General features: G+C 42.4%; 2 protein-coding genes and 1 pseudogene across 5 annotated transcripts in view; all 3 read left to right on the forward strand.

Moving 5' to 3' along the window:
* Positions 1-7,990, forward strand: part of Dnah12 (dynein axonemal heavy chain 12) — a 168,579-nt gene extending 160,589 nt beyond the window's left edge. The window contains exons 74-75 of the mRNA XM_034498136.2: positions 5,653-5,720; positions 7,722-7,990. Of these exons, the coding sequence (XP_034354027.1) occupies positions 5,653-5,720; positions 7,722-7,912 (259 nt within the window). The 3' untranslated portion in view covers positions 7,913-7,990. The remainder of the gene's footprint in view (positions 1-5,652; positions 5,721-7,721) is intronic.
* Positions 7,991-10,547: 2,557 nt separating this feature from the next.
* Positions 10,548-11,783, forward strand: LOC117706245 (ribose-5-phosphate isomerase-like; annotated as a pseudogene).
* Positions 11,784-13,413: 1,630 nt separating this feature from the next.
* Asb14 (ankyrin repeat and SOCS box containing 14) overlaps positions 13,414-14,363 on the forward strand; it is a 31,007-nt gene continuing 30,057 nt past the window's right edge. For all 4 annotated transcript variants that reach the window (XM_076931295.1, XM_076931292.1, XM_076931294.1 and 1 more), the window contains exon 1: positions 13,414-13,492. The gene's annotated coding sequence lies outside the window, so the exon portion shown is untranslated. The remainder of the gene's footprint in view (positions 13,493-14,363) is intronic.

Consider the following 14,363-nt stretch of genomic DNA (forward strand, 5'->3'; position numbering starts at 1 on the left):
CCAGTCTATTGCAATCTTCTTTGCCTTCTCATATTGTTTTTTTCCTTCCTTTCCAACAACAGAAGATGTAGCATGTGGAAAAGAAAAGAGATTCTCTAGAGAGATAAACCTATTTTTTTTTTTACTTCATTATATTTTGTTTTTATCTTGTTGGTCAAAGTCTCACTCTGTAACCAAGAGTGAACTTGGGACTCACAGTTGTCCTTCTGGCTCAGCCTCTCCAGTACTGAGTACAGGGGTCAGTCACCACACCCAGCTTACATTTGAATCTTGACCCTGTCAGGAACGCTAAAGGATTGTTCAGAGTCCTTTAGCCCTGACTCTGTCTGCAGACTGGGAATGGACATGGTCATGCTGTACCCCGGCCCGCAGGGATTCGATGAGACCTTAGGGAAGGGGGCGAATGAATGAAAAGACAAGAGACACAAAAAATGAGAGCAAGTCTGAGGTTCTGATCAAGCTCTGAAACTTTAATTTTGGGGGGCAGGTTATAAAGACACAGCAAACCGAGAAGTTTGGGCGAGAGTCATTGCTTAGGGCCATCCTACTATGGAATCCTTATTGCCCTAGACCATCCCACTGTCATAACCTTATTGCCCTAGACCATCCCACTGTCATAGCCAGCTCCAAGGAAATGCCAGATGTTCTTTAGGTTCCTGGGACCTGAGACCTGTGAATGTCCTTTCTTAACCTTGTACTGACTAGACTTTCTAAAACAGCAGGTAATTTCCTGGGTTTGGCTCCAGGCATCTGCTCCCTTTTAACAATTTTAAGCGAGGCTGGCAGGCAAATGCGAACATTAAGAAATCTCATTGGCAGATAATTGGGCATTGACCAGAGGGGGAGAGCATTGACCTGATCCTCCCAGTATCATTTGTAATCGTGTCTTTTTGGGGAGGAGAGGGTTATTTATCTCATGGGCCATGTAGGATATTGAGAGTCCTAGTCGGCTGCTTTGAGACACAAGAAATCAACACCAACCTCTATGCAATCAGGTTTGCTTTTCAGGGGACTCAGAAGCGGACAATTTGGGTCCTCCCCCTGCGGTACCTCGTCACGCACCCCTTGCAGGTACCCACATTGTGTCCGTGCCATGCCGAACCAACGTGCATAGATCTGAGTTCTATGCAGCTCCTAAAGGAGATATGTCGTCTCAAGGCTCAGCCAAGCCTCTATCAGCCGAATCAAGTCTATGATAATGTACTTTTAGATGCCAAGGAGTCAATTTGTTGTTTTATAAAGCCAGTGAGTCTGTTAAAGGCCCACGGGTGGAAAGCCGAAAGGCGAAGGGGACTGAACACAGGGCCCAGGATGGAAGGGAGAAGGGTAGTAAGCCAAGGAGAGGCAGAAAACTACTCTTTCTTGTTCTTGCTGTTTCTTTTGACATTCTAATCTCTTTCTGATCTTGACCACACTATCTCTAACTACCCCAGTTTAGTCAGTCAGTATAAAAACAGTATTCCTCCTTGGGGGGTGGCACAGAGCCCCCCTTGCTGAAGGAAAAGGGGATCAGAGATTTTTCTCTGATGCTAATCTCTAGCTGTTTGATGTCCTTGTCAATGGCCCGTCAAGGTTCTGAGTAGTACAAGTCCCGAGGCCTGCATCAGGATCAGAACTTCCAACAGCAGATACCATGGGTGGCTCATTTTTATCTGGAAAGGAAAAAGAAGGGGACTCTCAGGGAGATTTCTCTTCCCTGGATTTCAATTGTTATCCATTTTATCTACAGTTGGGTCTGGCTTTGTGGAGCTGTTTGTTTCGCCAATCTTTCTGGCAGCCATCTAGCTGCGCCTTTTTTGGTATCAAACAGACATATCAATCCTCGGCCCCATATGAGAACTGAATCTAGGCCGTTCCATTTAAAGGTAAAAAGGTCCTTCCACATAACTATGGCATAATTTTTATTAGTCTCAGGGTGCCAAAGGCGATTGGCAGCAGATTTGCCATGAGCATCCAGATTTAGAAAATTGAGAACAAGGCATGATGGAGAATATTTCTAGGAGACCCCTTCTGGGGGTATAACTCCCACTCTTTGGGTTTTTAAAAGCCAATTTTTTTTTTTTGAGTTCCTTGCAAAACCAGGGCAGAAGCACCAGTAGCTGTTCCTTCCACACTCAGAGAGTTATGAAGATATCATTTTAAAGTTCCACAATACCTGTTTCACAATACCTTGTCCTTGAAGATTATAAGGAATCTCAGTAATATGGGTAATATTAAATTGTCAACAAAACATCTCAAATGTCCAACTGCAATAGCCAGTTCCATATTTTCTCTTAATCTGATATGGAACACCAAGCATAGAAAGATAATGTAGGCAGTAACTAATTACATTTTTAGTTGCTTCACCTCTTAAAACAGTTGCAACTAGAAAGCCTGAAAAGGTGTCAATTTACATGTACATGTTTTTATTTTCCAAAATCAGAAATGGGTAACATCCACTTGCTATAATTGATTATGTATAAATCCTCAAGGATTAACATCATTATCAAAAAATTAAGGACACAGAGAACAAGTTTTTGCAATTTGACTTGCACACTCTCTAGAAATATCAAATTATTGTCTCAAGGTATTACTATTTTGATGATATAAAGAATAAGATTGTTTGGCCAATTGTTACTGTGAGGCTTATAATCTGCCTGGTATGCAAATCTGCTGTGGCATTGCCCTGGGGTCCAGGCAATCCAACATGAGCTCTTAAATATCTTACAGAGTTAAGGAAAAGTATATGTTTCTTAAATTAAGCTGTATTTGTAAAATTTGAGAATTAGCAATATCTTAAAAAGGAACAATTTTAAGCAATTATAAACCATGAGCTATAATATACTGACTATGAGTATACAAATTGAAAGCTTGATTTTTCAACATTTCAAACAGTGGCTACAGCACATAATTCAATTATTTGTGCTGAAGCAGGGGGAAACTTAAGAAAATGAACATGTGATCCAATTATATATATAGTCTTTCCATTAGGTGGGCTGTCTGTAAATATTTCTGCCTTTGAATATTTTCTGGAACAACAAGCACTCCCCAAAAATTTAAAGCTCGTTGTATGAGCGTGAAGGCTTGCATTAAAACTCCTTCAGAGAGACCAACTAATAAAATACCATGCAATGAACAATATACACTGAAAGATTCAAACTCTTAACTTTTTGTATTAAAGCAACAGCAAATTTTGTACATAAGGTAAGGCTATTAGCCATTCCTTGAAGCAAAACTTTCTAATGATATCACTTCACGGGCTCTCAAAAATTATAAGCATATAGCAGGCACAGCTATGCTATGGAGGAAAGCAGGCATAATTTTAATTTCTCCAGCATGATCATTATATAACTTCTGGCCCATAAATTGTTGTGAATGTCTTTGGGTCTGAGGCTGACCTTTCTTCCCTAAGGAAGAAGCAATGTAATAAACTAATTCTGAAAGACACCTTTCTAGGGGCTAGTCAGAGTGACCATGACAAAAGGAATGCCACACAAGCTTTTGCTGAGCCCATTCTGAGCTTTGTCTTAACTCAAGTGTGAGAGTTTTTAATCTGAGCCTATTTCTTGAGGCCTGGCCCAACGATTATCCTTCCTGTACTGAGGACAAATTCCAGGGGAGTGATTCTGCTATCTGTCTATGCCTCTATTTTTTGGACAGTTTTTCCGAAAATGACCTATGTCTCCATACCTAGAACATTCCTTATCACCTGTTGAACCCAATAATCATAGTCACAGATTTTTCTAGGAGAAACATCCATTAGCTCCTTACCATTGAAGCCATAAAAACCTGCGAGTCCCTTTAAGAGCAGCTTTTACATCAGTGAGACCATGGCAGGGCTTCTCCATCTGTGTTAGACTCCTAACCACAAGTGCAGGGCTCCAAAGGCCAATTGAAACTGCTTTTTATTTTTACTTTTTCTTCTCTCTCTCTCTCTCTCTCTCTCTCTCTCTCTCTCTCTCTCTCTCTCTAGTTAAAAACTAAATCAAGGTCTGAACAACCAGCAGATAAAGTTTTAACCATTTTCTTTTAAACACGAAACATGGAACAACATTCAAGCAACGAAACAAAAACAAAGACATAAACTGACAGACATGGACAGACTGGTGCACCAAGGACAAAAAACAGACATAGAGAGCAGTACTGAGGGTCTCTCCCATAGGAGCCAGAGAAAAAGCAGGACAGGCTCCTGATTTTCTCCTGCTCCCAGGAGGGCTCTAAAATCGCCTTCTTTTCTTTTGTTAACACGGCCAGAGAGTGGACAACTGCATTAGCCCTTTCTCTCCCTCATCTCCAAGGTTTAATGTTTTTATCTCCTCCTTAGGAGGTGTAGCATTTTTTTCATCAATAGTCTCCTCTTGGGGAAACATCGACAAACATCACCAATGAAATCTTTTCTATTTGGGAAAAGGGAAAAAATTCTATATTCTATCTATTTCTATCTTCTATTCTAACTCTCTATTCTAACTCTATTCTAACTAAAATAACTCACTATTCTAACTAACTCTATTCTATTTGTCTTTTCTATTTGGGAAAAGGGAAAAATTCTATTCTATCTCTATTTCTATCTTCTATTCTAACTCTCTATTCTAACTAACCTATTTGTACATCTTTCAGAGTACATGGTCACATGTTACAAGGTTCATCACAAGTTCACACCAAAATTCCAAAGAATTTTCTAAGATCCTTTTTTCTTAACCCTTACTCCTCGTGCCTTGAGGGACTCCTTGAGACTCTTTAAGAACAAATCATGTTTTCTCAATGCTTGTCCCATAATTGCGTTGCTTTTTCTTACCTTCACCGGATCAATCTCACAGGCGGGTGACTCTGTGGTGATCACAATGTGGATCTTCTCTCTTCTCTCCGGAGAAGCATAGATCCTATGCTTTCGGGATGTCCCTGTGGAAGCAACGTTTGATCGGACCCCAACCCACAGGCCACACGTCGGGTGCCAAGTGCCCCGGCCCGCAGGGATTCGACGAGACCTTAGGGAAGGGGGTGAACGAATGAAAAGACAAGAGACACAAAGAATGAGAGCAAGTCTGAGGTTCTGATCAAGCTCTGAAACTTTAATTTTGGGGGCAGGTTATAAAGACACAGCAAACCGAGAAGTTTGGGCGAGGGTCATTGCTTAGGGCCATCCTACTATGGAATCCTTATTGCCCTAGACCATCCCACTGTCATAACCTTATCACCCTAGACCATCCCACTGTCATAACCTTATCACCCTAGACCATCCCACTGTCATAGCCAGCTCCAAGAAAATGCCAGACGTTCTTTAGGTTCCTGGGACCTGAGACCTGTGAATGTCCTTTCTTAACCTTGTACTGACTAGACTTTCTAAAACAGCAGGTAATTTCCTGAGTTTGGCTCCCGGCAATGCTGAGGGTGGGATGCAGTAATGCGGTGTCTGCTTCACCAGCATAAACGCTGGCAAGCATTGATACTTGTTCACTGGTTGACTCTTTCCATAATCTTTAGTTGTTTCAACTCTTCATTGCCTCCTCCTCCTCCTGTCTCTATCCTCCTCCTCCTGTCTCTCTCTATAAATCTAATCTTTCCTCTGTATTTCTGGTCCACTCTTATATTGAAGGCCAATATCCCATTGGCAATCTTGTTCTAATGAGCAGATTTCAGAAGTAACTAATCATGTCCATCAATTTCTCTTTGCAGTGGATTGCTTGCTGAACAACACCCCAAACTTTTGTTTGACCTGATGCCCATCATATGGATAAGACCAAGTAAATATGTAACAAAATACATTTGAGTTTTACAGAGAATAATGACAGATATTAATTGTTCCCCTTAATAAGTTTTTGCTCAAACCTCTTAGGACTTAGTTCAGTTTTTGATTTATAAAAGATGGAATATCTGTGCTGTAAATATTTTGTGGCATAATTATTCTGGAAACATTACTCTGTCTCTCTATGCTCTTAGCCCATGTAAGATATGCTTTTAAGGGCTGGAGAAATGGTTCAGCAGTTAAAAATGCTTGCCATTTTTCCAGAGGGTACAGTTCAGTTTCTGGTACCCACGTCTGACAGCTTGGAGCTCTTAGCTCCAAGGGCTCTGAAATTCTCTTCTGGCCTGCTGGTAGCTCTAGCTCAAGGAGACTTGACACCCTATTCTGGTTTCAGTAGGCACAAGTACACACATGGCACCCATACATGTAGACACACACACATCAGACATAAGTAAAAAATAACCATCTTTTTAAGATACTGCCTTGTTTGTTCTATTTTGTTTTACCCTTAGAAGAGATGCTTGCTTTTCATGCCATGCTCATCTTTATTTCCTTTTTTTTTAAAAAAAAAAAAAAAATGTTTGTCTGTTTTGTTTTTCTTTTTTGTTTGGTTTGGTTTGGTTTTTCGAGACAGGGTTTCTCTGTGTGGCTCTGGCTGCCCTGGAACTCCCTCTGTTGACCAGGCTGGCCTCGAACTCAGATCCGCCTGACTCGCCTCCCAAGTGCTGGGCTCAAAGGTCAGTGTTTTTCTAAAAGAAAACTAATAATAATGATGAGGCTCATTCTAATTTTTCTAATTTTTAAAAGTTGTTTTTAGTTTTACCCTTTTGAAATGCTGCGACAGGCCTAGTGCCTCACACACATAAGGCAAGTGGTCCACCACTGAGTTACACCCAACTTTCTTATTCTTAAATAACAGTGGATAAACATTCACAATTACCTACAGTCACCACCCAACCTATGAAACACCTTTCCTATTAATGGGATTCAACTATGACAAGGGCGGCTTTTCATTTAGAAAAACTCCTAACACCTTAGATCTGGCTTCTGGGAGTTGTACACAGGGTATGTTGTGAGTTTACAGGAGTTGGCATATTTTCCTTCTTAGTAAGCCAAGTCTTCTAGTTGGCATGTTAACGCTGCTTCCCACCTGCATGGACACCGGACTTCTTGGCATTTGCTTCATTTGTAATTCAAGATGTCCAGTGCAGTTCAAGAATCCTATTAGAGTTCTAAGTAGTTCCTCCCTAAGTCTCCTCTATCACACACTACATTTGACTTCTCCAACTTGTCCCCCTTTCCCTTCTCTCAGTATCCTCTCTAGAGGTTTTTCATGCCTGCTAAGAGATGAAATCTGTTTTTCTAAGATTTTTTATGGGGCAGGAGAGATGGCTCAGCAGTTAAGAGCACTTGCTGCTCTGCACCCACGTTGGGTGGCTTACAACTGCCTGTCACTCCAGTTCCAGGGGATCCAGGATCCTTGTCTGGACTCTGTGGGAAACTGAGCTTATGTTCACATACTTATGTTCACATACTTATGTTAACATACTTATGTTCACATACTCCCACCCCCCACAAAAATACACACATATACACATAATTATTTTTAAAAGTTTTAATGTATGTGCTTGTCTTTGTGTGGTGTATCATATCTCCTGGATCTGAAGTTACAGGAGGTTGTAAGCTGCCAGATGTAGGTGCTGGAAACTGAACTGGGGTCTCTGCGACAGCAGGCAGTGTCTTAGCCACAGAGCCATTTCTCCAGTCCCAAAAGAGAACAAAACTTTACAGTCAACTCCTGATTTCTAGCCTAGACTAACGCAGCATATGAAAGGGCTTGCCTCCATATAGCCACTGTTTGCGTTTAAGTTTAAATCTCCAAGCATCATGCTTGAGATCTTGGCCATTTATCACAAGGTAAACAGTTTGTTCTTTTAGAAACAGGCTGTTTTCTCTTCTTTAATGAATGTTTCTCTTTCTTTACTTTTTCTTTTTCAAGATCTAAAGGCTGAGATTTTGAAGACAGATGCCTATGTCTGTCCCCTCTACAAGACGAGTGAACGTAAAGGAACTCTTTCCACTACAGGACATTCTACCAACTTTGTCATTGCAATGTTGTTAAAGACAGACCAGCCTGCTCACCATTGGATCAAGCGTGGGGTGGCTTTGCTCTGTCAGTTGGATAACTAAGTTGGATGAGTTTAGAAATGTCTGATCTTTTTTTTAATTTTTCATCTACTTAAAAAAAAAAAAAATTCCCCAACTGAATTTTGTGGTGTCATTCTTTGAACTTGTCTTTGCCGCATTCGGTCTGATGCTCCCCCCTTGGTTAGAAAAGTCCTATAGCCAGATTCCTTTGTGAGTTTGGCTGGACACCTTCAGAGAGAATGTGAAACAAAGAGTTACTTTGAAGCGTATGGAAATCTTTATAGATTTCATTTAGTTTCTTAAAGCTTGATAAAACAGAGAAAGATTTGGACATTAGGTGGGTGTAACTGAGTTTATATTAGAGTGTGTATCCTTCACTGGGGCTGGCCCATTTCAACTCCAGTCATTACATATGTTCTTCTTGGCTGCTTGAAGTCGCTTGCATGGACAACCAGACACTTAAAAGCATGGTGAGGAAAATATTAAGGCAAAAAGCCCAAACCTGTATCTCGTACTTCTAAGATATTATCTTAATTTCTCCAAGTACCCTGGTAACTAACAAGGAAGTGCAGTGACATGGCGAATCGGGCTGGTGGTTAGTATAGCTCCCATGGCTACAGTGGCATCCTTCCTCTTGGCATTTCATTCTTCATTGGAAATGTCAAGTGTTCTAATTATTTAAAAACTTTTCATTTTGTTTTATTACTATTATTATTAGTGTGTGTGTGTGTGTGTGTGTGTGTGTACAGAAAGAGGGGGAAGGAAGGGAGGGAAGATGGAAGGAAGGGAAAAAGAGAGGGAGAGACAAAGACAGAAACATGGGAGAATGTGCATGCCACAGTGTGTGTGTGTGTGTGTGTGTGTGTGTGTGTGTGTATCAGAAAACAGCCTTTCGGAGCTGATATTCCGCTGGAACTCAGGTCATCAAGTTTGCACACCAACCACCCTTACCCTCTGAACCATCTTGGTGATTCTATCTCTCCTTTGTTGTTAATACTTGATGTTCTTATTACTTAGTATGCACTGATAATATTATCATACAGTGAGAATTTATAAATATTTCAAAAAATAAAAATTTAGTCAAAATTGTATTATGTTGTGGGGCTAGGGAGATCACTCAGTTGGTAAAATGCTTGTCATTCAGGCATGAGAACCTGAGTTCAGTCCCCAGAACACTTATACAAAATCTAGATTGGGAGCAGGACAGGTGCCTCAGCAGTAAGGTAGCCTGCTTTTGCAGAAGGCCTGAGATCAGTTCTCAGCGCGCACATCAGGTGGCACACAACTGCCATAACTCTGGACCCCAAGGATCCAATGCTCTGTGGATAGCTTGCTCATGTGCAGAAGCCCACAGAGATAAGCAAATATACACATAATTTAAAATACTTTTTGTTTGTTTGTTTGTTTGTTTGTTTGTTTTTTCGAGACAGGGTTTCTCTGTATAGTCCTGGCTATCCTGGAACTCACTCTGTAGACCAGGCTGGCCTCGAACTCAGAAATCCACCTGCCTCTGCCTCCCAAGTACTGGGATTAAAGGCATGCACCACCACTGCCTGGCTAAAATACTTTTTCAAGTTTTTAAAGACATGACTGTAGTGACACACACTTTGTAATTCCAGGGCTGGGAAAGTGGAGACAAGCAGATCCCTGAACTCACTGGCCAGCCTGTAGAACTAGCAAGTCCTGGGTCTTAACAGTGTTTTCTGTCTTGCAGAGGAACTGGGTTCAGTTCTCAGTGCTCACATCAGGTAGCTCACAACCACCTGGAACTCCAGTTCTAAGGCATCCATTGTAGGACCTTAATGGCCCAGGATTAAAGGAGGAAGGGTTAAGGAGAGCTTCAACCCAGGATACCTCAGATGAGAATGGCAGTTGCTGGCTCCTTTCCCTTTCCCAACTTGGCACCAGAAAGCTGGCTCCCCCACCATCAACCTTAGTAAGAATTTATCACCCTGCCAGTTATCAGGCCTCACTCTTTGTTTGACCTTATAAGGTTTTTACCCCTTAGATCCCCTAACCTCTGAGTATGCAGATGTCCTGGCCAATTGTACAGGCCACACAGACATTGTCCCCAAAGACCCTGGCCGCCTCCTCAGGGGCATAAATACCCCCTCCCCTCCCCAATAAACAAACTAGTCTTTGAAGCTGTTCCTAAGTGTGTGTATTCTTTCCTGAGAACTCACCTCCTACCAAGGCCCTGCATTGATTGCATCCACCCAGCCTGGCTAAGCTTCCTTCCAGTTGGCTATCCCAAGGGGGAGAAATAGACTGAGCAACAATCCATCACCCTCTTCTGGCCTCCAAAGACACCTACATACACATGGTACATATACATGCAGGCACATACACATAAAAATCTTTTAAAAGGCTTTTGAGGAAAGACACTTTAAGATCAATGTCTGGCCTCCACAGGTTGTACATGCATGTGTGCAACACCTACACACACACACACACACACTTTAAAAGTAAGTTCTGGGGGTGGGGCGACTGCAGAAGCTGGAGCAAGGCGGCAAGATTCAGCGCCCGGCATCCTCTATGGGCAGGTCCTGGCCCCACTGCCCAGGCGGGCAGGGAGTCTGGGTCCTCTTGGGCTACCACGTGCAGTTGCCAGGGGTGGAGCATGCACAGTTGGAGACCCAAGGTAGGCTTGAGCACCGGTGGCCTGGCCACCACCACAATGTCCAAGGCCAAGAAGGCTAAGAAGCTGGTGAGCCACATGGTGGTGGAGTACTGTAAGGCTCACACAAAGGAAGGACCTCACCCAAGTCTCAGGAATTCACGGCCACCCAATAACTCACAAGACACCAAACTTGATGCAATCAGCAAGAGGTATATTTCGATCAGCATGCTGAGGTCAAGACCCATGACCCACACAGGGGCAGTGGGGTCTGACCCCAGGCTTTAGAGGCAGAGAAAATTTAAAGGCAAAAATCACAAGGAAAAAAACACAACCGGGGGGAGAGGGGGAACCACAACCCAGGGGGGGTGAACGAGGGTTATTGGAGAGCACCTGTGGAAAGTCCCAGCCCATTATTCAGTTTGTGACAGGGTCCAAGGAACAGTCATGGGGAACATTTTGTATAGACTATTCTCAAAGAGTCTATTTGTAATCAACTATCTATCTTGTGGTCAGCCAAGTTCCTGAAACACAGAGCTCATGACCAAGCTGACCTGCACTCTTGGTTCTGCTCAGCCTGTTAGGAGTTTCTGAAAAATTTTAACCCTTTCAGTACCACGGGGAGAATCACCAAGTGCTGCGAATTGGAAATGGTTCTACAATTGTCCACGCTGTGCAGTGAATATCTGAAAGAGTGAAGCAAGAGAATCTGGACCTCATCTGCATCCCTACATCTTTCCAAGCCAGGCAGATCATCTTGCAGTTTGGTTTAACCCTCAGTGACTTGGGTCAACACCCAGAGTCTGACCTTGCCACCGATGATACTGATGAAGGGGATACTGAGCTCCATCTCATCAAGGGTGGTGGAGCCTGCCGACCCAGGAGAAGATCGTGGGGCTGCTTATGCCAGTCGATTCATTGTGATCACTAATTTCAGGAAAGATTCAAAGAACCTTGGGGGATCGGTAGCACAAGGGAATTCCTATTGAAGTCATCCCAATGGCCTGTGTCCCAGTGAGTCGAGCTGTGACCCAGAAGTTTGGAGGTGAGGTGGAACTTCGAATGGCTGTCAACAAGGCAGGGCCTGTGGTGACAGATAATGGGAATTTTATCCTGGACTGGAAGTTTGGGTACATAAATGGAGTGAACACAGCTATCAAAATGACTCCAGGCATGATGGACACAGGCCTTCCCACTCCGGGAGTGATGGACACAGGCCTTTCCATCAACATGGCAGAGAGAGTCTACTTCCGGATGCTGGATGGCTCAGTGAACGTGAGAGAGGAGCCCTTCTAACCCTGAGAGGAGCAGGGTGCTCGTCTTGAGTCTCCAGCCCAAGCAGAGCTGACATGCTTCACCAGGAGCCTTTGCTTCAATGTACCTTCCTGTAGCTGTCCACAGTGCCAGAGTGCACAGCTGGCTGTGGGTGCGTGGGGTTAGTCAAATCCAGTCTTATGAAGTATTGCTATGTGTCGGTGTTTGTTTGTTTGTTTGTTTGTTTTGTTTGTTTTTCGAGACAGGGTTTCTCTGTATAGCCCTGGCTGTCCTGGAACTCACTCTGTAGACCAGGCTGGCCTCGAGCTCAGAAATCCGCCTGCCTCTGCCTCCCAAGTGCTGGGAATAAAGGCATGCGCCACCACTGCCCCATGCTATGTGTCTTAAAAAAAATTAAATATACATTTTTTTACTATTAAAATATTTTGGTTTTTTTTTAATAAAATAGAACTTGATTTTATGTTTTATATGAAACATTTACCAAAAACAAAAAAAAAAATGTATAAATAAAAATAAGAGATCAGGACTATCTCTGAAAACTTTGACTGGACCTGCTGGTTAACCTTCTGAAGTTTTGGGTTTGCTGAGAAATAACATGTTTCTAAGCTGCTGCAGAGAGAAGCCAGAAAGCAGGTCTCCTGATGCCTTATGGGAAAGCTTGTTCACTGTTTACTCTCTTGCCGCACTCTTCTGTTTGAGGTTGTTTTCACTGTTACCACTTCTAAATCCTAGGTACATTTTAAAATCAGGTTTAGGGAATTCTCAGTGGAGCAGTGCAGTCTGTAGTGACTTGGGTCTAAACTCCCAGGTGAGAAAGCATCTTCTCCTGGATCCTGCTTTGCTTTGATCCTGCTGTTGGAAGCCCCTGGTGGAAGCGCCTGCTGGCAGCGCACAGCATTGTCTGAAATGTGAAGCACTCACTTTTTGTTGTTTGAATGGTTTTCTTTATGATAATATTGTTCTGTTCCTTCAATAACCCTTGTATGATTTGGTATCAGAAGCTGTCACTTCTTTGTGATGTTTGAAGGTTGAAATAAACATTACTGTGCCATTAAGAAAAAAAAAAAGGTTCTGTTACATTGTGGTTCCTCCCTAGGATTCCAAAGGCACTTAAGGCTGCAGTTGTACAGCTCAGGGAATATGTAGGTGTGGATACACCATGAATCTGTGGGACAATCCATTGTTTTAATGGTATTGGGATTTAACCTTGAATCTCATGCGTGATGGGCAAGTACTCTGCCACCGAGCAGTATAGCTCCCGCCCACGTTTTTATTTTGAGGAAGGGCCTCACTAAGTTACCCAGGCAGCTAAGAACTCACCCTGTAGCCCAGACAGGTCTTGAACCAGGGTTAGCAGATAAGTCACTTTTGATAATGCCCTCAGAGCAAAATTGTTGGTTCCTCTTAATTAAGAAAATCTGTTTTCCAGTGGCCATGTCCCTAAGTCTTAAGAACGTGAATTCTTTTTCATGGTCAACACCCAGCAAATACTTTCTATTTCCCAAAGAGGATGAACTCTTTTAAACTTGATGAATCTAGCAATGAAGAAAAGAGGTCACATTTCCAAACAGCACAAGCCCACATGTGAAAAACAGGGAGAACATGCCAAACTGTCTTATGATCAAGTATTTATAGCAAAGCTATTTATAATGGTCTGCAGAGGGGAGTGGACATCCAGCCACACCTGCAGCATGGAGACTTCAGATCAGCCCTAGAGGATATAAAAAAAGGTAAGAAGTAGTCTTTGGAACCTATTCTATATCAAAACAGTAATGTACTTAAAAATCATTTAGATTTTGTCTAATACAGTGGCTGTTTTGAACTGCTGTCCCTACTCTTTGCAGTGTATTTATTCTCATAGCACAGTTACTGTCAGTGCTTACTAGATAAAACAGAATTTTTAGCACAACATTTACTGTGTATAGGAAAGATCATCTTTTGAGTGCTATAATAATTGAGAAAAACTCACCAGCTATTTCTAAAATAAATCAATAATAAACACTTTCAATATTGCAAAAATGACCTGGGCTTTTTTTCTTAGTCCCTTTAAAAGTTTCATTTAATTATTTATTTACAAATAGGGAGGGTTTTTTGTTTGTTATTTTACATTATTTACATACATCTTTGCTTTACATTTTGAAGTTAGCTGGCAAGTGGATTTTAGTATGGCATTTTCATACATGTGTGTCATTATATTCTGTCCCCGCCTCTCTGGCCGAGCCCCTTCCTTCCCTGTGCAGATCCTCTTTTGGCTTTCATATCATATGTATCCCATCGCTCTCTTTTCTCCTTCCTCCTCTAAGACCATTTCCTCTGTGGTCCCCTTTCTACTTTTATGTTACCTGTGTGTGCACACACACGTGTGTGTGCGTGTGAAGGGAAGAGGCTAACGAGCGTGTACCCTATTGTACTCCACCTTACTTTTAAATTTTCTTTATTCTTGGCATTTTTATAGATGCATATAATGAGAAACAGTTGTCTGTTTCCCATAACCTGCTCTCCTCCCAGCTTCATGCCAAGTCCAGCTGGCACTGTCTCTCTCTCTCTCTCTCTCTCTCTCTCTCTCTCTCTCTCTCTCTCTCTCTCTCTCTCTCTCTCTCG

This window comes from Arvicanthis niloticus, chromosome 3 (assembly GCF_011762505.2).
Source record: "Arvicanthis niloticus isolate mArvNil1 chromosome 3, mArvNil1.pat.X, whole genome shotgun sequence".
In the NCBI taxonomy this organism is placed as follows: domain Eukaryota; kingdom Metazoa; phylum Chordata; class Mammalia; order Rodentia; family Muridae; genus Arvicanthis; species Arvicanthis niloticus.